Source organism: Gorilla gorilla, chromosome 8 (assembly GCF_029281585.2).
Source record: "Gorilla gorilla gorilla isolate KB3781 chromosome 8, NHGRI_mGorGor1-v2.1_pri, whole genome shotgun sequence".
In the NCBI taxonomy this organism is placed as follows: domain Eukaryota; kingdom Metazoa; phylum Chordata; class Mammalia; order Primates; family Hominidae; genus Gorilla; species Gorilla gorilla.
Genome location: NC_073232.2, coordinates 128,913,193 through 128,937,952, shown reverse-complemented (window position 1 = coordinate 128,937,952; position 24,760 = coordinate 128,913,193). Strand labels below are relative to the sequence as shown.

General features: G+C 44.6%; 1 protein-coding gene across 1 annotated transcript; it reads right to left on the bottom strand.

Annotated features, from left to right (window-relative positions):
• Positions 1 to 27: 27 nt before the first annotated feature.
• LOC101131035 (pancreatic lipase-related protein 2) lies at positions 28 to 23,834 on the bottom strand. The gene is made up of 13 exons (XM_019034462.3): positions 23,809 to 23,834; positions 23,433 to 23,481; positions 20,689 to 20,843; positions 18,705 to 18,830; positions 17,780 to 17,914; positions 16,904 to 17,015; positions 14,722 to 14,841; positions 13,426 to 13,545; positions 10,197 to 10,315; positions 8,252 to 8,381; positions 6,685 to 6,796; positions 2,886 to 3,053; positions 28 to 135 (listed from the first exon to the last, which is right to left on the bottom strand). Exons 1-13 carry the CDS (start codon positions 23,809 to 23,811, stop codon positions 72 to 74), a joined length of 1,413 nt encoding a protein of 470 aa, XP_018890007.1. The 5' UTR covers positions 23,812 to 23,834; the 3' UTR covers positions 28 to 71.
• Positions 23,835 to 24,760: the final 926 nt, after the last annotated feature.

Sequence of the window (24,760 nt, the reverse complement as noted above, 5' to 3'; positions counted from 1 at the left end):
GTCAAACTAACAGCTCACCCTCAAACTGAGTGCATCAAAGATTTTATTACCGCAATAGCCGCACCACGTTTTTAACAAGGGTAAAGAGATTGCAAGACGTTTTCTTCCACAGTGTCGCTGCTACAAAAATTATACCTGTGGAGGAAAAGATTGTCAGCATGAGGCTCTTTTGCTTGTGGAAATGTGACTTCAGGTGAGTAAACAGCATTTGGGCAACCCCCTGGATTCGGCTCCCCTTGACCGAAAAGTTCTGCTTTACCAGACAGAGTCCAGGTAATTCTTACTAACAAAACCTGCTCAAAGAGCACTCCTCTCCCCATGTGGGCTCTGAATGGGTGGAAAGTGAATCAGCCATGTCAAACTGAAGCTTTGCAAACTGCAAAACTGAGGGGACTCTGATGGGACTGCCTCTTTGGGTCTAGCAATGAGTTCCAGGGACCAAGAGTGCCCCAGCCAGCTCAGAGGGGACTTTCTCTGTCAAATTAAAATCAGAGAGGGCCCCTCATACACTGCTCTGGGAATGTAAAATGTGGCAGCCACTTTGGAAACAGTTTGGCAATTCCTCTAAAGGTTAAACAGAGTTATCATATGGCCAAGCAGTTCCACTCCCAGGTATATACCCAAGAGGATGAAAACAAAATCTTGTACATAATGTTCATGGCAGCATTATTCATAATAGCCCCCAAGTAGAGACAACCCAAATGACCAACTGATAAATGAATAAATAAAATGTGGCATAGTCATATAATAGAATATTATTTGACAGTAAAAAAGAATGCAGTACTGATACATGCTACGTGGATGAACCTTGAAAACATTATGCTAAATGAAAGAAGCCAGTCATGAAGGACTATATACTGTATGACTCCATTTACATGAAATATCCAGAATAAGAAAACCTACAGAGATGCAAAGTAGATTAGTGGATGCCTAGGGCTGAGAAAAAGGGATGTGCGGGTGGAGGGATGATGGCTAATGGGTCTGGGGTTTCTTTTTAGGGTGATGAAAAGATTTTAACATTGTGGTGATAGTTGCACAACTCTGTGAATATTCTAAAAGCCATTGAATTGCACACTTTAAATGGGTGAATTGTGTTTTATGGGAATTATGTTTCAATAAAATTGCTTAAAAATAAAAAAGATCCTGGAGGGTTATTAATCGTGAGAAACTAACTAAGTCAGGTTGGAGCAAGCACCAAGCATGAGAAGCTGGCCACTTCTGGCCTCTTCCTTCTCTTGCAGGTGACTTTGATGCAAGGGGAACAGTGTGGCCAACTGGCCTTCCCTCCGGGTTAGCTTCAGAATGTAGCTTCTTGGTGAGAGAGCCCTCATGTGGGCTGGGGACTCTGGTGTTTGGATTATACAGCATGTGTTCTATATTGTACTTAAAACAGGAACTCCACCCCCACTTAAATACTGAGAAATCCAGACATTTTCACATTGCATTGCACTACCAGACCATACGGACTTCTCAGTTTCACATCGAGCTGGCTGAGTTGATGGGCACAGTGGAAAGAACACTGGAGGGGCTGTCAGAAGACCTGGGTCCCAGTCCTTGTTGTGCCTTACAACTGAGCATAGTAGCCCCCCATTATCTGCAGTTTTGCTTTCCATGGTTTCAGTTACCCATGGTCAACTGAGGTCCCAAAATAGGAAATGGGAAATTTTAGAAACAAACAATTCATAAGCTTAAATTACACATCATTTTGAGTAGCATGATAAAATCTTGCTCTGTTCAGCTCTGTCCCACCCAGGACATGAAGTGTCCCTTTGTCCAGCATATTTCCTATTCATATAGTATGTATGAATAGGAAAAAAAAACATAGTATATGTAGGATTGGTACTATTTGAGGTTTGAGGCATCCAACTGGGGTCTTGGATTATATCACCCATCTCCCCAGGTAAGGGGGTCTACTGTACACAAAGTGATGGCACGCTGACTGTGACATCTGATCCTTCCAATAATATACTGAGTAATTGGGATTATTGCCACTTTTACAGCCAGCAAAGTTGAGTCTTCCAGCTGAGATAAGTCTTGGTGTGTGTTTTGAAAACATTCTGAAGTTCAATATTTTTCCCTTTAGATTCCCTACATGACTGTAGACAAGTTACTTGACTTTCCAAATCTTACTTCCTCATCTTAAAACAAGATCAGTTGAGAGTCAACATTTATGTTTCCTTTATCCTCTAATATCCCATTGTTTTTGAATTATCCTCTTTTGAGGTGTCATTCTTTCCATATTTTAAAAACAGTTATGTTCTCTCCCAATGCCTACTAAGTAGGATTCTATTCTCTCAGAATGGAAGAACTTGCCACTATGAGCCAGATTCCCAACACAGTGTGTATCCCTCTAATGCTATAGTCTCCAAACAAACCTGTTTACATTAATAACTGCACATCAACTGGAATTAACTCAGAGATTTCCCCTATGTGCTTCCCAACTGTTTTCCTTATTGTTTGAGATAAAATAGTCATTCGTATTTGCCCGTTTCTTGAATCTGTGCCTACAATCATTGCCTTGCCCGTGCCAAGTTGAATTTTGCCTAAGGAAAACAATGTTTGGTTTTTCAAAGTAAATCAGATGGATGGATGGAGAGTTGAGATAAATAGCTGGGAAGATGAATGGATGGAGGGAAGATCAAATAATGGCCAGAGGGCCAGAAGAATGATGAGATAGGTGTCTGGGTGGATGGGTAGAGGAATAAGTGAATGGGTAAGTGGCTAAGTGGTTAAAAGGATAGAGAAATAGATAGATGGGTAGATTAATGGATGAGTAGATGGGTACATAGATGAGTAGGTGGGCAATTGGATGAATGAACGCCTAGACAGATAGATCAATATGTAAATATAAATAACCAAACTTAGATGCAATAAAAAATACATACTCAGTCCCATCTTCACCACTTTGCACTGTGATTTGGGAAGCCCCCAGTTTGGGCTCAGATAGATTTATCCCACGTTTGTTCCAGAGGAAATTAACTTTCTGTATTTTTCCAACATTAAAATCCACATCAATAGCACAGGTGTGACTTGCATCTGGTTTGAGGGATCCTCTGAAAATATAGACATAAAATGTTATATCAGCTGGATATATGAATACATAACATGATTGCGATCTATCACTTCTCTAAACAATAGTTGCTGTTGTTGGTTTTCTGCAAACACCTTGGATGGCTTCATACACATCCAGGGGCTGCCATAACATAAAAGTATTTGTGCAGAACACACCTTTTAAAAATACTGGACTCCAGATTTCCACTGTTTTAGTTTTTACCTACAGCTAAGTCGAATATTTGGGGTGGCATATTAATGCTCTAAGTTTGTTACAGGACTATTTGGGGCAATGTCTTACGCTTAAAGATGCATGTGGTTCAGCAGATGCCATTTGTTAGCATCTCATGTGTATTACAGGAATTTGTCAAGGACATTTAATTCAACACAAACATTTTTATGTAAAAGTGCAAAAACAGAACCTAACTTTATTGTACAGGTTATGCATTCATCTAACACATATTTACCAAGCACCTTACATGCCCAGCAAAAGCCAGATGCTGAGGCCACACAGCATGGATGAGATGGCCACAGGCTTCATATGTGTACCTATGTGTGTGAGGATGGGGTGTGTGTTGGGTATGTGCCATACAGATGTGCCTTGCCTGAAGAGATTTTGATATTTACAAAACCCAAGTCAGAAAGAAAAGTATAGGCAATATCCCTGATGAACACAGACACAAAAATCCCCAACAAAATATAAGCAAACCAAATCCAACAGCATGTTAAAAAGATAATTCATCACAATGAAGTGGGTTTTGTTCCAGGAATGCAAGGGTGGTTCTACATATGCAAATCAACAAATGTGATTCAACATATAAACAGAATCAAAAACAAAAAACATATAATAATCTCAATAGATGCAGAAAAAGCTTTTAATAAAATCTAATGTCCCTTCATGATAAAAAGCCCTCAACTAACTAGACATCAAAGAAACATACCTCAAAATAATAAAAGCCATATATGACAATCCCACAGCTAACCCTATATCGAAGGGAGAAAAGTTGAAAGCATTCACCCTAAGAACTGGGACTAGACAAGGATGTCCACTCTCATTACTCCTATTCAACACAGTACTGTAAGTTCTAGCCAGAGCAATCAGGCAAGAGAAAGAAATAAAAGGCATCCAATTGGAAAAGAAGAAGTCTACTTATCTCTGTTTACTGATGACATGATTTTATATCTAGAAAATCCTAACAATTCCCCCAAAAGTCTGCTAGGCCTGATAAATCACTTTAGTAGTTTCAGAATACAAATTATTGCACAAAAATCAATTGCATTTCTATACACCAAAAATGCTCAAGGTGAGAACCAAATCAAGAACTCAATCTCATATACAATGGCCATACACACAAAATATACCTAGGAATACATTTAGTCAAGGAGGCAAATGAACTCTACAGGGAGCACGATAAACAAACTGATGAAAGAAATTGTAGATGACACAAACAAATGGAAAGACATCCCATGCTCATGGACAGGAAGAATCAATATCATTAAAGTGATCTACAGATTCAACACAATTCCTATCAGATTAACAATGTCATTTTTTACAGAATTAGAAAAAACAATTCTAAAATTCATATTTTAGAATATGAATAAGAAAGAGCCCCAATAACCAAAGCAATCTAAGCAAAAAGAACAAAGCCAGTGGTATAACATTACCTGACTTCAAACTATACTACAAGGCTACACTAACCCAAACAGCATGGTACTGGTACAAAAATAGACACATATATCATTGGAACAGAATAGAAAGCCCAGAAATAAAGCCATATATCTACAGCTAACTGATCTTTGACAAAGTCAACAAGAATAAACAATGAGGAAAGGGTTATTGAATAAACCTATTCAATAAATGGTGCTAGGATAACTGGTTAGCCATAGGCAGAAGAATAAAACTGGACCCCTATTCTTCACCATATGCAAAAATTAACTCAAGATGGATGAAAGACTTAAATGTGAGACCTGAAACTATAAAAATTCTAGAAGAAAACATAGGATAAAACTATCCTGTACATTAGCTTAGGTGAGGCGGGTGGATCACCTGAGGAAAGGAGTTTGAGACCAGCCTGGCCAACATGGTGAAACCCCATCTCTGCTGAAAATACAAAAAAATTAGCCAGGCATGGTGGCGCGTGCCTGTAATCCCAGCTATGTGGGAGGCTGAGGCAGGAGAATTGCTTGTACCCAGGAGGCAGAAGTTGCAGTGAGCCGAGATCTTGCCATTGCACTCCAGCCTGGGCAACAAGAGTGAAACTCCATCTCAAAAAAAAAAAAAAAAGAAAGAAAGAAAGAAAGAAAGAAAGAAGTTATGACTAAGACCTCAAAGCAAATGAAGCAAAAACAAGAATAGACAAATGGGACTGAATTAAATTAAAGATCTTCTGCACATTAAAAGAAGCAATCAACAGAGTATACAGACAACCTACAGAGTGGGAGAAAATATTACAAACTGCATCTGACAAAAGATTAATATCTAGAATCTATAAGGAACTTAAATCAACAAGAAAAAAACTAATAACCCCATTAAAAAGTGGGCAAAGAACTTCTCAAAAGACATACAAACATCAAGCAAACATATAAAAAAATTCTCAACATCACTAATCATTAGAGAAATGCAAATTAAAACCACAGTGAGATACAATCTCATACCAGTCAGAATGACTATTATTAAAAAGTCAAAAAAAAATAACAGATGTTGGCAAGGATATGGAGAAAAGGGAATGCTTATACACTGTTGGTAGGGATGTCAGTTAGCTCAACCCCTATGGAAAACAGTATGAAGATTTCTCAAATACCTTGATAGAAAAATAGAACTTCATTTTGACCCAGCAATTGCACTACTGGGTATCTACCCAAATGAAAAGGAAGTTTATCAGAAAAATACCTCCACTTGTATGTTGATCACAGCAATATTCACAATAGCAAAGTCATGGAATCAACCTAAGTGTCCATCAGTGGTTGATTGGATAAATAAAATTTGGCATATAGACAACATAAAATACTATGCAGCCATAAAAAAGAATGAAATCATGTCTTTTGTAGCTACATGGATGAAGCTGAAGGCCATTATCTTCAGCGAAATAACTCATAAGCAGAAAATCAAATACTGCATGTTCTCACTTATAAACAATGGGTACATATGGACATAAAACTGGAAAGAATAGACACTGGGAACTCCAAAAGGAGAGAGGTTGGGATGGGGATAAGGGATAAAATTTATCCATTGGGTTCAATGTTCACCGTTTGGGTAATAGGTTCACTAGAAGTCCAAACCTCACCATTACACAATATACCCATGTAATGAATCTGCACATGCACCCCCTGAATCTAAAATAAAATAAAATAACAAAAAAAGAAAAAACAATCTAGTCAGGTGACTGACATTCCAAAAGGAGTTAGCACATGATTCATTTTAAATAGTGAGTTCCCTCTCTCTGGGCCTCACTCTTCTCATATGTAAAATGGGACGATTGAACTAGACATTGAGACTTTCTTCCAGCTCTGACATTCTAGGATTCAGTGGTTCTGTATAATAGATGCCTAGATTTATAAAGCACTTTATACTCAATCAATTTTGAATAATCTATTATGGAAAGTGTGATCATTTCACATTACTATTGAACTTACTTGAAAATCTCATATTGTTTTGAGTTTTCATTACTTCCATACAAAGCAATCTTGATGTACCCATTCACTTTCTCTTTTCCAGAAAGTGTGACTGATACCTTATATCTCCAACCTGTCCAAAGAAATACAACCCATTTAATGAACTCATCTTATTGAAAAAATGATCTATGAAAATATTATTGTTCCAAGCTCTGAATCCTCCAGGGGTGAGAGGCAATAGGACTATGACTTAATTGAATTCCTGGGGCCCAGGAATTAAGGGTACATTAGGTTCTAGGTGGGAGCAAGGGACTCAGGGGTCAGTAAATATTATAGTTCAGCACAGTCCCTTATGAACACAGCAAGGTATGTGCTCTTGGATGAATGAAGGGTAGCTGATACTGCACATGTGTATTTTGACTGATACATGGTACAATGGACTGAATTCATGTGGGTAAGAGCCCACATGAATGGGATCAGTAACCTCATGAAAGAGACCACAGAGAGCGCTCTTTTCCTCTTTCCACCACGTGGGAGTATACAGCAAGAAGACAGCAATGTGCAGCAGAACCTGATCATGCTGGCACCCTGGTCTCAGATTTCCATCCTCCAGAACTGTGAGAAATACATTTCTACTATTTATAAGCCACCCAGTCTATGGTACTACGTTACAGCAGTCTGAACCAATGAAGACAATGGGTGTGTTGCATGTTGTTTTGTCACTTGCCTTCTTACTAAATACACCTTAGAGGTTTTCTCTCTTCAGTACACAGAGGTATAACCTTCTTTTTAATGGTTACATGTGGTATTTAATCTATAGTATTTAGTCATTTACCAACTGGAGGACATTTAGGTTTTCCCCTCAATCTTTCGCTCTTAAAAATAAAGAGCGAGCATCCTTGATCACATCATCTTATGCACACACGCAAGTATTTCTCTATGGTACATTCTGAGAAGTGAAGTTACTGGGTTAAAGGAATGTGCATATAAGATTTTATAGATTCTGCCAAACTGTTATCTTTTATGATAAATATTTTGAGGATTACAGGAAATACTGTATGTGAAAAGTGTTTTGTAAAGTGCTGATATAAATTTTTAAATTTGAAACTCCCTTAGAAAATAACTGCTCTCCTTTCCAGCCATTATATGCTATTATTCACAGTAAATGAGTCTTGATAATTTTACTATCTTGTACTTTTAAAATAAGAAGCAGGGCAAAATGACACCACCACAAAGTGTGTGTATGTAGGAGGACTAATATAATAGCTAGTCATTACTGCACTGACTTCTTGACTTACAGTGACTTTCACTTTGCCCTCTTCTGTTAATAGATGCATCCTTCCAGCAACAGGGGTGGGTGAACATGTGACCCAGCCTGGGCCAATCATTGTACTTTTCTCTGCTGGTCAGGAGTATTGGTTAAAGGGGTGAGACCCAACACAAATTCCATTTCACTGTCCTTTCATTACAACTTAAGCTTGTTGTAGTTAAGTTTCTATCCATTGTTACCAAGGATACTGACTAATAAGGTTGGCACACTTTTGAAAATTATTTGCAAGAATTTGAAGTGAGTAAAATGGAAACTTACTAGTAAAGTTACCACTCTCTCCTGTGTTCAGGAAAAAGGTTTGTTCCACAGCACTGGTTTTCCCCTTAAATTGGTCAGCATAGTGCCCCATTTTGGGGCATCCTTCAGCTGGACAAGGGAAACACTTACTCTAGTGGAAAAAAAAAACATAATCTGTCTGTTAGTCAATCAATTCAGCTTCCTTCCTATGTCTATCTACCTATCTACCCATCACCCACCCAACCATCCACCTTTCATTTACCTATGCAACCATCCATCTACGCATCCATCCCTTATCCATCCTTTCATCTACCCATCCATCCATTCTGATACCTATCCACTAATCCATCCATTCCTGCATCTATCTACCCATGCACCCATGCATCCATGTGTCCCTCCATTCTCTCATCTACCCACTGACTCATGCATTCCTGCATCTATCTACCCATGCACCCATGCATCCATACTTCCACCCTTGGAATTGTGCATAGAACTGTGCTAGGCCCTGCAGAGTATCCAAATAAGTGCCTCGAAAACTTGGAATATAGTTGGGAAAACAAGTCATATCCAGGAAGCAGTAAAATTAAAATATGAATGGGGTATGAAATACAATATATGTAGGGAGAAGTGGGCGAGATGGCAAGTTATTTCAAAAGAAGTGAGGAAGGGAAGGTCCAGGAGCATTTTCACTTTAATGTGAATTATTTCTCCAGACTTGTTGATTCTTGTTTGTTGCTTCTCAAATGATAGTTCTTTAATTAGGCGCAGAGGAGGCAATTTGCTGTCTTTGAATCAGGGATTTGATTGCTTTATGCCACAGTGTCATTGTCCTCTGCTCTTTGACCTCATGCCACATCCAAAATGCATGATGTGTAGCGCTGTTTTGTGATTTGGAAGGAATCAGACAAGTACTGGAGGCCATGTTGTTATCCATGACCCAACAAGAACTAGCACAGTGAAGGCTTCTCACTGAACACTCACAGACCTTGGAGATCAAATACGATGTCCTTTTGACCTCAGTTCAACCCAAGAATGTCAAGGTTAAAATTAGTTTTGAAAGGACAAAATATGAGTTTAAACATCTTAACCAAGTAATTAAAGTTTAAGTCATCAAATAATGAATGAATTTATGTCATCAAATAATGAGTGAACATTAAATGAATGTCTTTAGTTGTAATACACTGAGAAGGACCTGCTATTACTCACTGAAGCACCGCCTAAAAAATCAAACAATTTCAGAGAGTGGGATATCCTGCCAAATACCTGGTCTGAAAGCCTCATAACTGGCAAGTCTTCAAAGACCAAGAAAAAATGGGAAGCTGTTCTTGACTAAAGGAGACTAAAGAGACAACAAAATAATTGCAATGCAAAAAAAAAAAAAAAGAAGAAGGGGAGGAAAGAAAGAAGGCAGGCAAACAGATACAGCTCTAGAGGGCATTATTTAGATAACTGGAGAAGCTTGAATATGTACTATATATTAGAAAATATTAGTGTATCAAAGATACATTTCTTGAATGTTATTCTATAGGAGAAGGATCTTGTTTTTAAGAGATGGAGGATAAAGTTTTTATAAGTAACATGTCATAATGTCTTTAATTTACTTTCACATAATTTAGAAAAAGTATACATACACACACATATATAAAATGTTAGCAATTGGTGCATCTAAGTGATAGGTGTACAGTATTCATCATTATTCTTCTTTCACCTTCTTTGCAAATTGGAAATTTTTCTAAATGAACAACTGGGGATCCTAGTAAGGGCCCAACACAGTCAGGTCTGTGCCTTCCCTGTCCAGCCCACCCTGCTGCCTGCGGGAAGATGGCTTTGTGAGGGGCAGAATTTCCACTACCTCCCTGCATTAGTTGCAGAGTTACATCTCTTTGTTCTGTTCTAAGCCACAGGAACACAAAAACACCCCAAACAGGGCCAGCAACATCTTCCTCAGCCTCCTGGGGTAACCTACCTCCTGAAACTCATCGTAGGAGGCACAGGGATAGCCCAGGAAGCCATCAGGGTTGAGGATGCTGCTGGAGTAATACTCGAAGCTTCTTAGGTGATTGCAAGACACAAAGCCACTAATTCCTGAAAAAAACAAAGGTCCCGGGAGCTCAAAGGAGGCCTTTCACTTTTAAGTGTGAACAACTCATTCTGACTAAGGAAGAATCACCTGCACATTTCACCGATGGGTGTCGGCTCCTGAATATCTTGGGGCATTTGCTAAGCAGGGACCTACTCAGGGCTAGGTGACTGTGGAGGAGTGACATGTCCTGACAGGCACCTTTGTCCACTCTTCCAGACGCCAGGCATGTAACACAAATGAATGAAGAGGGCTGGGGCCCGGGAATAGGGTGGGGTGGTGGGGGAGAGAGAGAGAGAGAGAGAGAGAGAAAGTGATAGAGAGACGCAGACAGAGGCAGTTGGTCGGCGGAGAGAGAGAGAGTCAGAGACAGAGAGTCGGTGGGGGGAGAGAGAGACAGAGAGTCGGTAAGGGAAGAGAGAGAGACAGAGACAGAGAGTCAGAGAGAGACAGAGAGAGTTGAGGGGGAGAGAAAGAGAGAGCGTCAGAGAGAGACAGAGAGTTGGTGGGGGGAGAGAGAGACAGAGTCAGAGAGGGACAGAGAGCCGGTGGAGGGGGAGACAGAGAGACAGAGACAGAGAGAGAAATGGAGAGAGAAAAAGAAACACAAAAAGAGATAGTGATGAGAAAGAGAGATTCAGAAAGACAGAGAGAGAGGATAGATAGACAGACAGAGGAGAGATGCAGAGACAGAGGAGAGAGACATAGAGAAGGTATACGTGTGTGTGTATATATATATAGTATATATACACACATACGCTATGATATATATGTAGTGTGTGTATATATATACACACATATATACGTATATATATATACGTATATATATGTATATATACACATACATACAGAGAGAGAGAGAGACAAAGAGAAGATAGCAATAGCTGTAAAAAGGGCCCCTCTAACCCTACACAGACTAGCCAGGTGTCACATGTTCAAAGCCCCAAATCGCCTGGTCCTCTGATTTTTTCATAAGAAGCCAGGATCTCCACTTCTACCTGAAAACCTTTGCGTGCGTGAGTGAAGGCAGCGCATCCCCATCTTAAAAACAGTTACCATGCCGGCCCATCCAATGCTGCTACAGACCGCATCCTATCCCTGTGAGGACCCCTGACATACCGGGCAGGCCTTCCCCAACAACCAGGCTTTTTGATTCTTCCTTTTTGCTATGCAGGGCACAAGGTAAAAGCGGTGATGGCAAGGTGGCCATGGCCTCTGGCCACTCTCTTACTGCATTTTATTTATCATCCTTTTCTTTAGAAAAAGTCCGGAAAGGTGTTTTTTTCATTTCTCTGGCCCCTTGGTAGAAAACTTCCCATGGAGAAATGCACAGTGACCCTGGCACACCTGAGGACCACTCCTGGGGGGTCTGCGGGGCTTTATCGCCACCCACTGAGAAAGGAACACTTCCCTTTGTGCCCAGGGTGGCTTCGTTCTCCACGGCTCCCGGCCCTCGGCCCAGCGACTTCCAGCTGAAGCCACGTGCCCTGTGCCCAAGCTGGTGCTCATCACTGGACAACAGAACCTGTTTCAAACTTAATTGTTTCTTTCATCCAAAATTGCTGCCCTGGGACCCCATAATGGAGGAGAAAGTGGATTTAATTATTCCTCAGTGCCCACTGCCTGGATGACTCGGAGCTTGACACAATAGAAACACACTCCAGTGCTCATGGGCTTGTTCACTCGACATTGCTTCTCTAATTAAACCTGGGCTCGTTCCTATTATGTGTGCCTTGCTCATCGTTTGTGGGAGGGGGCAGCTATTATTGTGACTCTGGTGTGCTTTCAGGGAGCCTGGAATGGCCACATCTCCCCAGGAGTTACCTGAGAGGGCAAAAGCTCCGTTTATTTGCCGGTGGATGCTGGCGATCGCTTTATCGACTCTGCTCTTTGACATTAAGCACGTGGAATATTAAAATGCCACACAAGGCTACTCAACTCAATTTAAAAGTGTATTTCATGCCTGCTTTGGATGAGGCCCTGAGCAGGGTACTGGAGTGTCTGAAATGTGCAAAACATAGTCCTTGGTCTTGGGGAACTCCCAGCTCAGAAAAATAGACTAAAATTATCACAGGCCCAAAACCTCTCTTTTCAGGGAGGAGAGTGAAGCCTGGTGTCAGGGGAGGGGCAACAGGAATCAAAAAAGGCCAGAGCAAGGGGCAGCAAATCAGACGGGGCTATGAGGTCGCCTAATGGCAGGGCATGGGCCATGCTCTCTCAGATGAACAGAAATGTACACAGCTGGCCAGCAGCCACCATGGGTCTCCCAGACCTCCAGGCCTCCCCCTCCTACACGTGCACCCCAAACCCACAGAGCACATCCCTCCTTTGTCTTCTTCTCAGCAAAGTCCCCTTCCATTTCTAGCACCCAACAACAGCAACCAGCAAGCAAGTCAAGGCCTTCAAATCTTGGCCTATGCCCTGCAGTTCTTCAAGGAGCAGGTGCTGCAGGTAGGATGGGTGGTCAAAGCCAGAGTCAACAAGCCAGCCAAGCCGCTGTCCCAGGATCCTGACAACAGGGAGATACAAAGGCTGGGGCATGAGATCAGGGCTTTATAGTTAGAAACTGGGCTTAGATAGAGAGTGGCCTTGAATGAGCTATGTCACTTTTTTTTTTATATATTTTGAGACAGTCTCACTCCGTCACCCAGGGTGGTGCAGTGGTGCTATCTCGGCTCACCGCAACCTCCACCTCCTGGGTTCAAGTGACTCTCATGTCTTAGCCTCCTGAGTAGCTAGGACTACAGGCGCATGCCATCACATTCAACTAATTTTTGTGTTTTTAGTAGAGATGGGTTTCACGATGTTGGCCAGGCTGTCCTCGAACTCCTGACCTCAAGTGATCTGCCTACCTCAGCCTCCCAAAGTGCTGGGATTATAGGCATGAGCCACCACACCCAATTGAGTTATGTAATTTTTCTGATCCTCAGTTTTTGGATCTGCAAACTGGGACTAATCAGAGTAACTATCTCATTGCATTGCTGTGAAAATGCCTGGCACATTTTCACAACACTCCATAAACGGTGGCAAATGTCAGCATTATGAAGGCCAGACCATGCATTCTGCTTTCTCCCCAAACAGAGCAATTGCTGTCTTACTTCTTTAATTTACATACCTTCCCATATTTCATCAAGATCAGTAATGGTTGAAAGGACATTTTTCTTACATCCGGGCATTTCCTTTCCTCCATTTGGAAAGAAATCCAGATGGCCCACCTTTTGGCTCATTCCAAAACCTAAAACATTTGAAGCAGAGATGAGCGGTGAGGTGACTGGTGCCAAAGTTAGGGTGTGGCCACAGCAAGACCCTTTTTTGACAAATTCTCCCTTTATCACAGCTACCACTGCCTCTAGCTCTGCAGAAAGTTCTCAAAGATGGGTGTTTGGCAAGATGAGGACGGAGGAGAGGGCAGACGAAGTGAGATGAGGGGGAGGCTGAGCTTTGGGTGAGTGAGACACATACATTTGGATGTGTATCTGTGTGTCTCGGAGAGTCCTGGACCATATTGATATGCCCTGGTACCATTATGCACCAGTAGACCTATCAAGACTGGTGCAATTTGTATTACTTTACTCATTTTAAACTTTTGATGTCAACATTATATTGTTATGTGGAGACTACATAACATTATATTGTTATATTGTGAGCCATAGCATATGGCTAGGCTCTTTGGCTTTCAAAGCATATGAACCCGTGATCAAATCCTGGTTTTACTTACAGATTTTGTGATCCAGGTCAATTACTTAACCTAATTGAGCCTCAGTTCCTCAGCCATGAAATGGTGGTAATAAAGCCCACTTTTTAGAGTGTTACAGAATTAATAAGCTAATGTATGCAAAATGTTCAGTGTAGCACATGGTAAACACTAAGTAAGTGATAGCATCATCATCATCATCATCAAAAACATACCCTTTATTGGCAAGTTTCATGAGTGGCTATGTAAGAAAATATTGAAAAAAGAACACTGATTTTAGAAGAATTAAATAATGGGATAAAGTCACCAACAAAACAAAGTGTAACCAAAGCTTTGACTGAAGAAGTAAGAAAAATATTCAAAAATTAACTTCGTATTTTGCAAGTACAGGTCAAGTTTTAAGAATGAATACATCTGCCCCATTAGTTACTGGTAGATTGGGGAAGGATGCAGAGTTTGAAGATTGATTGACAATATTTCATAGACTACAAAAGGGTTTTTGTTTAACCCAGGGCTGCATGCTGATTCCACTGGCATTGAACTAGCTATTTATTTGGGACTGGTACCCATTTTGACTGGTTGCTGCCCAAGCCATTCCTGTAGCTATTTCGAATGGCCTCCCCTGCTGTGTGTGTATGTGTGTGTGAGAGGGGATATCTGGACCCAATGTCATTAGCTGTAGCACAGGTCAGCAGGAGATGGGATTGAGGAACTCACCTAGGGAAGGAACTATGGGAGAAGAATCTGTGTGAATCACATCCACAAACATGGCGTCGGATGGGTCCAACCGAACCTCCTCAGGTTCATCCTGGAAGCACGGCTCTGCTGGATCCAGCCCTGAAAGGGAGAAGGTAGGCAGGCTGGACTCTTAAGAACTGGGATTTAAAGCCAGTACTGGCAGACTAAGCATGAGGATTCCTCCTACCCCAGCAGCTACGGTTCTGGGGTCTGCAGCTCTTGGTCTGCCTGGGAGAGAGAGTCTGGGACAGAAAGGCTGGGAATGGGGTCATTGCCTGTGGATGAACATTCAGAAATACCCAGTGCCTGGCTCCGTGGAGGATCTGGGTAGCCTCCATACACCCCTTCTTTCCCTTTTTCTTTTTGTCCTCACACATTACCATTTGGCCACTGCTCTCAGAGACTGCAAGACCCCAGGCCTTACCCAGCTGCATGCATCTACTCCTTTGTTTGGCTCATACCATTCTCCAGCCTGCTGTGCCCTTTCCCACATTCTTCCTTTATCTAAATCTTTCTCCTCCAAACCCAGCTCACACACCACCTCCTCATGGTTAAATGGAAAATCTAACCCCTCTCCTTTCTCAGCCCATTCCATCCACTTTGTATTATGCTGTCCCCGGGTCATCTTCAGAGAGAAACAGAGCGTGGGAGGAGGGGGCACCCAGTGGCCTGTATTCTTGCCCTAGTTCTACTCCAGGTCAAATGTCTGTCCTCTCTGAGCTTCTGTATCCTTATCGGGAAAGTAGGAATAATGACAACCACCTACCTTACAGGGTCGTTGTGAAACCCTCATGAAAAGATGTAAGAGAAGGGACTTTGCAAACTGCAAAATTCTACATAAACACAAACCAATACCCCCTCATCCTTCACCCAGTGCCTTGGGCAAAGGGACACTCATTAAATGTTGATGTGAACTGTTTGGTGAAGTTACAAACTGATTTGGCTGCACAAAATAAAGTTATTTGTGTCTTTGCCTTATATGCATTCAGTTTAGTGCTTCATTCGCACATTCAGTATTTACTGAGCGCCTTCTATATGGCAGGTCTCAGTGTGCATTTGCATTTTCTGTCTTTGCCTGGCACAGTAGAGACATTCAAACAATTACGTGGAACTGACGAATTTTTAAAACCATCTCACATTTTTTCTTTTACTTTGCCATACTCTGAAAATAATAGCCCTTAAGTCATGGATTTAATGTGCTAGTTAAATCTTTCTCCTTTTCTTTTCTTTCTTTTTTTTTTTTTTGAGGCGGAGTCTCGCTCTGTCGCCCAGGCTGGAGTGCAGTGGCACGGTCTCTGCTCACTGCAAGCTCCGCCTTCCGAGTTCATGCCATTCTCCTGCCTCAGCCTCTCGAGTAGCTGGGACTACAGGTGCCCACCACCACGCCCGGCTAATTTTTTGTATTTTTAGTAGAGACAGGGTTTCACCTTGTTAGCCAGGATGGTCTGGATCTCCTGACCTCGTGATCCACCCACCTCGGCCTCCCAAAGTGCTGGGATTACAGGCGTGAACCACCGCGCCCGGCCTCACTTCTTTTCTCCTTCCCTCCCCTCCCTCCCTCCCTCTCTCTCTCTCTCTCTCTTTCTTTCTTTCTTTCTTTTCTTGCCTCCTTTCCTTCTTTTCTTTTCTTTCCTCCTTTCTCTTTTTTTTTTTTTTTTTTTTGAGATACGGTCTCCCTTTATTACCCAGGGTGGAGTGCAGTGGAGCTATCACAGCTCCCTGCAGCCTGGAACACCTAGGCTCAAGCAGTCCTCCCACCTGGGCCTTTCGAGTAGCTGGGACTACAGGCAGAGCCATCACCCCTGGCTAACTTTAAAAATTTTTTGTAGAGAAAAGGTTTCACCATGTTGCCAAACTGGTCTTGAACTCCTGGCCTCAAGCGATTCTCTCGCCTCAGCCTACAAAAGTGCTGGGATTACAGGTGTGAGCCAGTGGCCCAGCCTTTGTTTTAAAAAATGAACGCATTTTTATTTTTAATTATCTATTTTCTAATACACATTATGGAAAATTATTTTTAAATTTAAGGCCGGTCATCACAAAAAATCGGGTCCCCAGGAGGACCATCAGGGGCGCCCTTCGCCGTCGGAAAGGCGCTGGCCGAGGCTTCCGAGGTGCGCACCCGGGGGCCTGGGACTCCGGCCCGGGGCCCTGCGACCCCTACCTGTGATCCTGCCCACGCGGCCCCCCAGCCTCCTGCCCGCCTCCGCGGCCGTGTGCGCGCCCAGGCTGTGGCCGATGATATGCACGTCCTCAAGGCTGTACCCCAGCTGCGTCTGCGGAGGGATAGCGTGTCAGGTCCCACAGCACCGCGTGGGGACCCGCTGGTCTGAGAGCAGGGCGCCGGGCCCTGCCAGGGATGGGGGCAGGACCCGGGCTCGAGCACGCCGCCTGGGGCAGGGCGACCCCTCTCCCTATTTGCAGCCTGCGAGTCCCGCAGGCCGGCTCGTGCGCGGGGCAACAGTGCTGACCAGCGGCCACCACGCCAACTGCAGGCCACCTGGGCGGGCGAGGCACACGGCCTGCCGCCCGGGACTGCCCCACCCCCAGCTCCCTTTCCTCGTCCCTGCCAGGGGTGTGGCCTGTCTGGGCGAGCACGGGTAGAGTGGGCCCTATCTCTGGCTCCCCCCGCCCCCTCCCGATAGATCCTGCAGAAAGGTCCAGGGCCTTCCCTCGTGGGTTGGCGAAGGATGAAAACTCATCTTCTGCACTGGGAGCTGCTGGGCAGCCCAGCCTGCTCTCTGACCCTTGCAGAACAGCCTGCAAGGAAGGTCTATTTCAAAAGGGGAAACCAAGGCTTAGTTTGCCTCAGGCCCCACAGCTAGACAGTGATAGGGCAAGGTGTCTTCAGGACAGCAGGCAAAGAGGAAGGTTGCAGAGCTTCATCTTGGGAATGGCCCTTCTTGATTGCAATCTGGGCTACTAGCTGCTGGCCCCTACCCATGCCCACGGGTCCCCAGGCTGCCTCTCCGTGCCACGTGGTACCTCCCTGCCCCTCTCTGACCCCTACCCACAGGACAGGGCCCAGGCAGGGTTTTACCGACAGTGCTTGTATTAAGAAAGCTGTCTCCGCCCCAACAACCCGAATGTTTTGCACGGCTTGGGTGTACATTGCCCGGGACCCGTTCCTCCAGTCCACACAGATGCAGTTCACCTTCTCCACTTCAAACATTTTCTGGGGAAGACAAACAAGGGAGAGAAATCAATTTATAAACAGCCCCCAATTGCACACCCCAGAGATAGGCATTCACATCTGTCAAACACCTAGCCCATGCCAGAGCTTTGATATTCTTATACCTGCCATAACGTCACCATCACTGCAGTGCTACGGACTGGACATGCTAGTACCCGCTTAACAGATATGGAAACTGAACCCTGGAATGGGTGAGTGACGTGTCTGAGGTCTCACACATCGTTAGGAACACAACCAGGTTAAAAAGACCACTTACTAAATCAAGTGTGAGCAGACTACTACTCAATAACATGTCAAATTCAGCTCCTCGGTTGCACCAGCCACATTTCAAGTGCTGAATAACTTACGTGGCCAGTGGCTTCTGATTTGGACAGTGCATATATAGAACACCTTCATCACTGCAGAACATTCTATTGGATAGTGGTGCTTTAGAGGGTAAAATTTAAGTGTTTTTTAACATCACAAAGGGGTTTTACATAAGTCATCAGGGATAAATGCCCAGCAGTTTGCTGCAGTCTCCACCTCTAGACTTTTTGACTGAACTCTGGGTGTCTTCAGCCTCATAGGAGATTGTTGGCTAGAAATTGGTAGGTAGAGAGAGCTTGGTAATGGATGCCCTTTGGAACTGGGCTTTCCTCGGTGGTTTTAAAAAGGACCCATCTCTCTCTGAAGTATTTCTTTTCCCAGTCTCAGGGAAACTGAGGGTACAGTGTTTGAATCTGTGTGTTCGGTGCTGGTCTCATCAGGGAGTGGCCAAGTGGTAGGGCCCTACCTTGCACATGTCCGATGGCCAGCTGTCCTCCGCCTTGTCTAAGAAGCCATGGATGATGAAGCGTGTCTTGCGGTCCAGTTGGAAGTTTGAAGCCTCAATGGTGTCTGGTTCCGTGCCAGTGATTAGCTGGTTTAATTTAAAAAGATTAATTTGAATGTTGCCCTTTCCAAGCCACGAGTCTATTAGAGCCAGTTTCAGAATTGATATCACAGCTTCAATGCCCACGAAGCTGGGTCAGACTAGAAGGAGCTCCTGACCTGGGGTTGTGGATAGATTTCAGAAAGTCCAAATTCACAGACTTTCTATTTTAATTAATCCTTAATCCATATCTAGCATTTCAGTTAATCACAAAACTAGACAATAAACCACAGTGGTATTAGCAACGCCTGTGACTCTGTCCCCGGTAGAAGTCACAGGTATTTTCAGGTCATAATATAATTATTGCAGATATCTAAAAATATCATTTATACTCATTAATATTTTAAATTATAGTAGTTATTAGACCAACCCCTAGATCTTGTCATTTAGTGAGATATAAAAAGCACATATATGACTATATCACATATTTATATATTTAAATGTTTTGGTAATTATTTTGCAATATAATTCGTTTCTTTTGTAATCCAATATATTTTATTTCTGCATTGAAAAACATTGACCTGGCCGGGCACGGTGGCTCACGCCTGTAATACCAGCACTTTGGGAGGCTGAGGCAGGCGGATCACAAGGTCAGGAGATCGAGACCATCCTGGCTAACACGGTGAAACCCCGTCTCTACTAAAATTACAAAAAAAAATTAGCCGGGCGTGGTAATGGGCACCTGTAGTCCCAGCTACTCAGGAGGCTGAGGCGGGAGAATGGCATGAACCCAGAAGGCAGAGCTTGCAGTGAGCCGAGATCGTGCCACTGCACTCCAGCCTGGGTGACAGAGCGAGACTCTGTCTCAAAAAACAAACAAACCAACAAAAAACAACAACAACAAAAAATTGACCTAAGAAGGGGCCTTTAGGCTTCTTCCAGGTGGCCAGAGAGGTTCCTGGCACAGAAAAGGTGAGGAACCCCTGGACCAGAAGCTTAAGTGTGGGAGCAAATTCAGTTCAGTGGAGCTGTGAGACTTTGGAATGCACTTCTAAATTGCCACAGGCTGCTCGACCCCCTTTCACCAACCCCTGCAGATGAGACGCCAGAAGATGCCACCAACCCCTACAGATGAGACGCCAGAAGATGCCACCAACCCCTACAGATGAGATGCACAGTAACCATGTCCAAGCCGACTCTGGGCTGGGGGCACTAAGAAGGCTGGTCTGTCACATAGAGTCCCACAGTGGGTGACCTCAGAAACCTATTGACAGACACCTGGCTCCCTAAACTCTGTCAGGGACCAGAGCTGTGTGCTGCTGGATTCTCAGCAATGTCTTTCTTGAAACTGTCTCCTGATCACTTCTGACACTCTGGAGCAAGTCTGATCTGCTTCTGATGGGCAGACCTGCTGAAAACTGGAGGTTGCTCCAGAGGACCTCATCTTTTATCTATTGTGGCTACATGTCCCCTCTCCCCTACCTGTCTCCTAGCTCTTCAGGAAGAATTTACACCCACACCCACCCCCAATGCCCAAGAGGCTTCTCCCCCTCCACTCTCCTGTGTAGAAACGAGGCAGACTTTCCGGTGGCTACACCAGGCCTGGGCTTCTCCATAAATGCTGCTCACAGTCCCTTCCTCCCAGGGAACAAGGCATTTACGCTGGGGTAGCCCCCGAAGTTCTCTGCACCAGTGTATGTGAATGTGTAAGTTTCTGGGTTAGGCATCAGTAGATTTCATCAGATACTCAGGTGTTTATGATCCTGAGAGCTACGCCTTGGATTCTATGCCTTGGAGTTTCTGGAAAATTCCAAGGCAGTGACTTATGCCCTAGACAGCCATGCAAAGACTCCACTGTGGTGGCCCAAATATACCCATCATGCAGCGCTTACATGCCCGCTCTTACTTGGAAGTTGTTTGGATTTTCATTTGTGTACAGAAGAAAGCGGGTGTCAATGTCCTCGGGGGACCAGGGAAGTAATTTTATAGGTCGCTGAAGGGTTCCTGCCCATGGTTTTTCATCAGAAAAGCAGCCAAGTTGTCCGTAGCAGACCTCTTTTCCTAGGGTGAGCCACAAACAGGACATGTGTGAAGTTCTGGAAAGAAGCAACGTCATATCCATACAGGAAAACTCTGCAGGACCGAGCCCAGGTTTGGCTAAGGCCAGTGCTGGTCTTTATCTTTGCCATCAACATTTTCCAAACCTCTGGGACGATAAGAATCACCTGGGGGCTGCGGCGTCGGAGGGTGGGAAGGGCGGGTGGGGGCGGGCGGCAATATGGGGAACAGGTGTATTGTACATACACATTCATAGGTCCCTCCCTCAGAGATTCTGGCTCAGAGGGTCTGGGGTGGGGTCCTGGAAACACATATTCAGTAAGTGCCCCTTACCATTAGGCAAATTGGGGAACTGCTGATGCATAGGTTGGTGCAAAAGTAATTGCGGTTTTTGCCATTACTTTCAATGGCAAAACCACAGTTACATTTGCACCAACCTAATACAAACTGCTGCCTTAAAACCACCTCTTTCAGGAAACTTGCAGCTGACTCTTTACATGTGAGCATCAAATAGTGAGTATTTATCAAGTGCCTACAAACTCTGTAGCACAGAGTTGCTACTTTGTCTTGACATCTCTATTACACACAGCATAGGCCGTGCCCACACCAATTCACATGTCTTCACGTCATCCTTTTATGCACATTTTTTTGAAAGGGTGACTCTCTGCCGTTTCATATTTTCTCTTTTGCTCTTTGAAAAAGTAAGTTTCTTAAGAACAGGACTTGTGTATCACACTACGTGTAGTAGAGACTCAATACATGTAATCCATGATCCAAATAACCACATCTAAGTCCGAGAGTACTTTCTGTGTCCATGACATAAACATGATCACAGGATATGGTCACTACGGGTGACATAATTCCAACCCAAAGGATTATAATGGGTCCTTTCTCTTACACTTCCTCAACTCCTGTACTGATGATGCCAAATATTGGTGAATCATTAAAAAAACTCGTAATAGTTTATATTTGTTTACTATGTGCCAGATACCATGTTAGTACTTTACTGGTATAGTATCATTTAAGCCTGAAAACACAAATATGGAATTAGTATTATCTCCATTTTACTGCTGAGGAAACCAAGGCACAGAGAGACAAGGTAAGCTACCCGAGGTCACAACTAGTGGTGGAGGCAGGATTTGAACCCAAGAAGTTTAACTGGGAATAAAGCTAGAACTTGAGGGGACACAAAGATAAATGAGATATGAACCCTGTCCTGAAAGGGAGGAGCTCTAATAGGGAAGCAATACTGATGGCGTTGAATTCATTCCAGGAAGAGGGTGCACCCTTGGAGGTGGACTCTAGGAGGCTTAAGCAATGTTTGCCCCAGGGGAAAGGTAGCTGGTTAAATGAAGGGGCTCGAATGCAAGACATCTGGGCTCTCTTAAGTGGAGAGCAGGAGAGTGTTGGAAGGTGTGAGCTGGTGAGGTTGAGTGGAGGTGGTGGTGGCAGTGGCAATGCTGTGCTTCCACAGGCAGTCCTGTGTTTTTGGGACTTGAGTACAGGGGGCTGAGAAGCAGAAAAGCCTGAGGAGGCTGGGGGCAGGGAAGTGAGAGTGAGGCTTGAGGCTTGAGGCTTGGCCCTGATAGGGCTTCTTGCAACTCGGGAAGACCAGGAAGCTGGGCAAGAAGGAAGGCCCTAGGAGGAGAGAGATGAGGAGAGAGCCTGGTGTGAGCCTTGGGGAATGTCCACATTTGGGGCAGGAGGAGGCTGCAGGTCAGCAAAGGAGATGAAGAGGGGTTGTATGGCCGGAGGAGCAGTGGCACCCACCCCGGTCTCTGCCATCAGGAGCCTGGCCTTAATTCATGGCCAGGATGGAAGGAGAGGCCAAGAGTGGGCTGGCGGGGTTGAGAAGACAAGGGGGAAGAGTCACAAGGCAGAAGAAAGCCCCCACAGGGACCCAAGGAGACCATGTCTCCTACAGCAGGACTTGGGGGACCAAATTGGGCAGTGAGGTGTTCTGGCAGGAGAGGAGGTGAGGCAGCCCCCACGGAGAGGGAAAGACTCCCGGAGGAAGCACGCCTGTGAAGGCGTAGGAAGATGGGAAGTCAGCAGGCTGGGGCTCAGGGGGCTCCAAAAGAAACGGAGGTGATTTGTGTTTTAGGATAAGTAGAACTTGAATATCTGTATCTCCTCTGGACAGAACCAGGTGGGGGGAACAAACTGGAGAGACAGAAACGGTGACTCTGAGAAGAGGACACGTGGGCTTGATGGCAGAAAGGCAGGCTTGCCTGGCAGGACTGGGCTTTCTTGGGAGAGGGCACATCCACATGACTTTGGTCTGCAGGCAAGGACAAGGGCATTGGGATTGGGTGGGAACACCACACCCTCCACTTGTCTCCCAGCCGTGAGAGTCTTTGCAGGAAGAAGGTGGCCAAGTAGGAGGGTTACCGGAGATACTCTGTGTCCAGCACATTGCCCTGTGTCTGCCTGAGAGTCAACACTCTCTGAGTGGCACAATTGTTTTCTCCAAGTAACGATAATGCTCTTCATAATCATTATAATAATTATTAATATACCTCTAGCTGCCTCACCAAAGGCCAGCCCAGGCATGTCACTTTCTCCCTAAAGGAATGGTGACAGCATCCTCACCTCTGACTGTGGCCAGCAGGAGAAGGCCGAGGGTCCAAGGGGGCAGCATCTACATGGATGGAAACACAGACACACACAGACCCATGCGCACAGTGAGGCTGGCAGGGGCAGGACCCAGCTGGGTCAGGAGCCCGGGTCACAAGGACAGTGAGTAGAACAGACGCCCAGCAACCCGGGCCCCACAGGGCTCTCCCTTGAGGTGGGGACCCTGAGGCTGAGTCCTCCCAGTGCGCAGGGAGTTAGACAGCAGCACACTAGGACCCTGGACTCAGGGGCTCCACTGTGGTGGCTTCCCCGCCTCTGGGCCACGTCCCTCTTGTAGCCTGGGCTGCCCCCGCCCTGCCAAATCCCCTGCCCACATGGGGCCCTGACTTACCATGCTGCACCAGAGCTTCCACTCACAGTCCAGCAGGTTGGCTGTGGCCTTTTATAACCAGGCTTTATCCTTTGGACTCCTTAGAGGAAAGGCCGGGGCAGGATAGATAAGGCACTGCACGTGGGCGCTTTGAACCTAACTTATCATAAACACATAAAACCAGCTCAACCCTGGGAGCAGCAATGTTTATTAAGTAAGCTTCAAGGAAAGGAAAACCAACTTTGGGAAGGGAAAGAGCTCTGTTAATCTGAGTTTACAGGTTTAGTTGCCAAGAGATTGTGTTCCCAAAGTGGTAACAGGGAAACATCATGCCGTACATAGCATCTCTGGAACAAAATCCCTTTGGACACATGAACCCCCAAACCCATCGTGTCGTCCTGTTGCTCTTGACAGATTGTGCAGGCCTAGGAAGTCAGGAGACTTGCTGCTCAGTGGAACTGACTGTTTTTGAAGACAGACACCTTACTTACTTTGGGGGTGGGGTAGGTGGAGGGCTACCTTCCCTATTAGAGAGTCTAGACAGAGGACAAAAATGAAGGCAATCTCACAGACGAAGCTCCAAAGAATAAAATGAGGCCAGGCGCGGTGGCTCACGCCTGTAATCCCAGCACTTTGGGAGGCTGAGGCGGGCAGATCACGAGGTCAGGAGATCGAGACCAACCTGGTTAACACGGTGAAACCCCATCTCTACTAAAAATACAAAAAATTAGCCGGGCGTGGTGGCAGGCCCCTGTAGTCCCAGCTTCTTGGGAGGCTGAGGCAGGAGAATGCGTGAACCGGGGAAGTAGAGTTTGCAGTGAGCTGAGATTGCATCACTGCACTCCAGCCTAGGTGACAAAGCGAGATTCTGTCTCAAAAAAAAAAAGAGAATAAAATGAACATGAACACTGTTCAAATACAACTTTGTTTAGAAATAATATAGCTTGTTTTAAAAGTGTTTCTGAGCTGCACA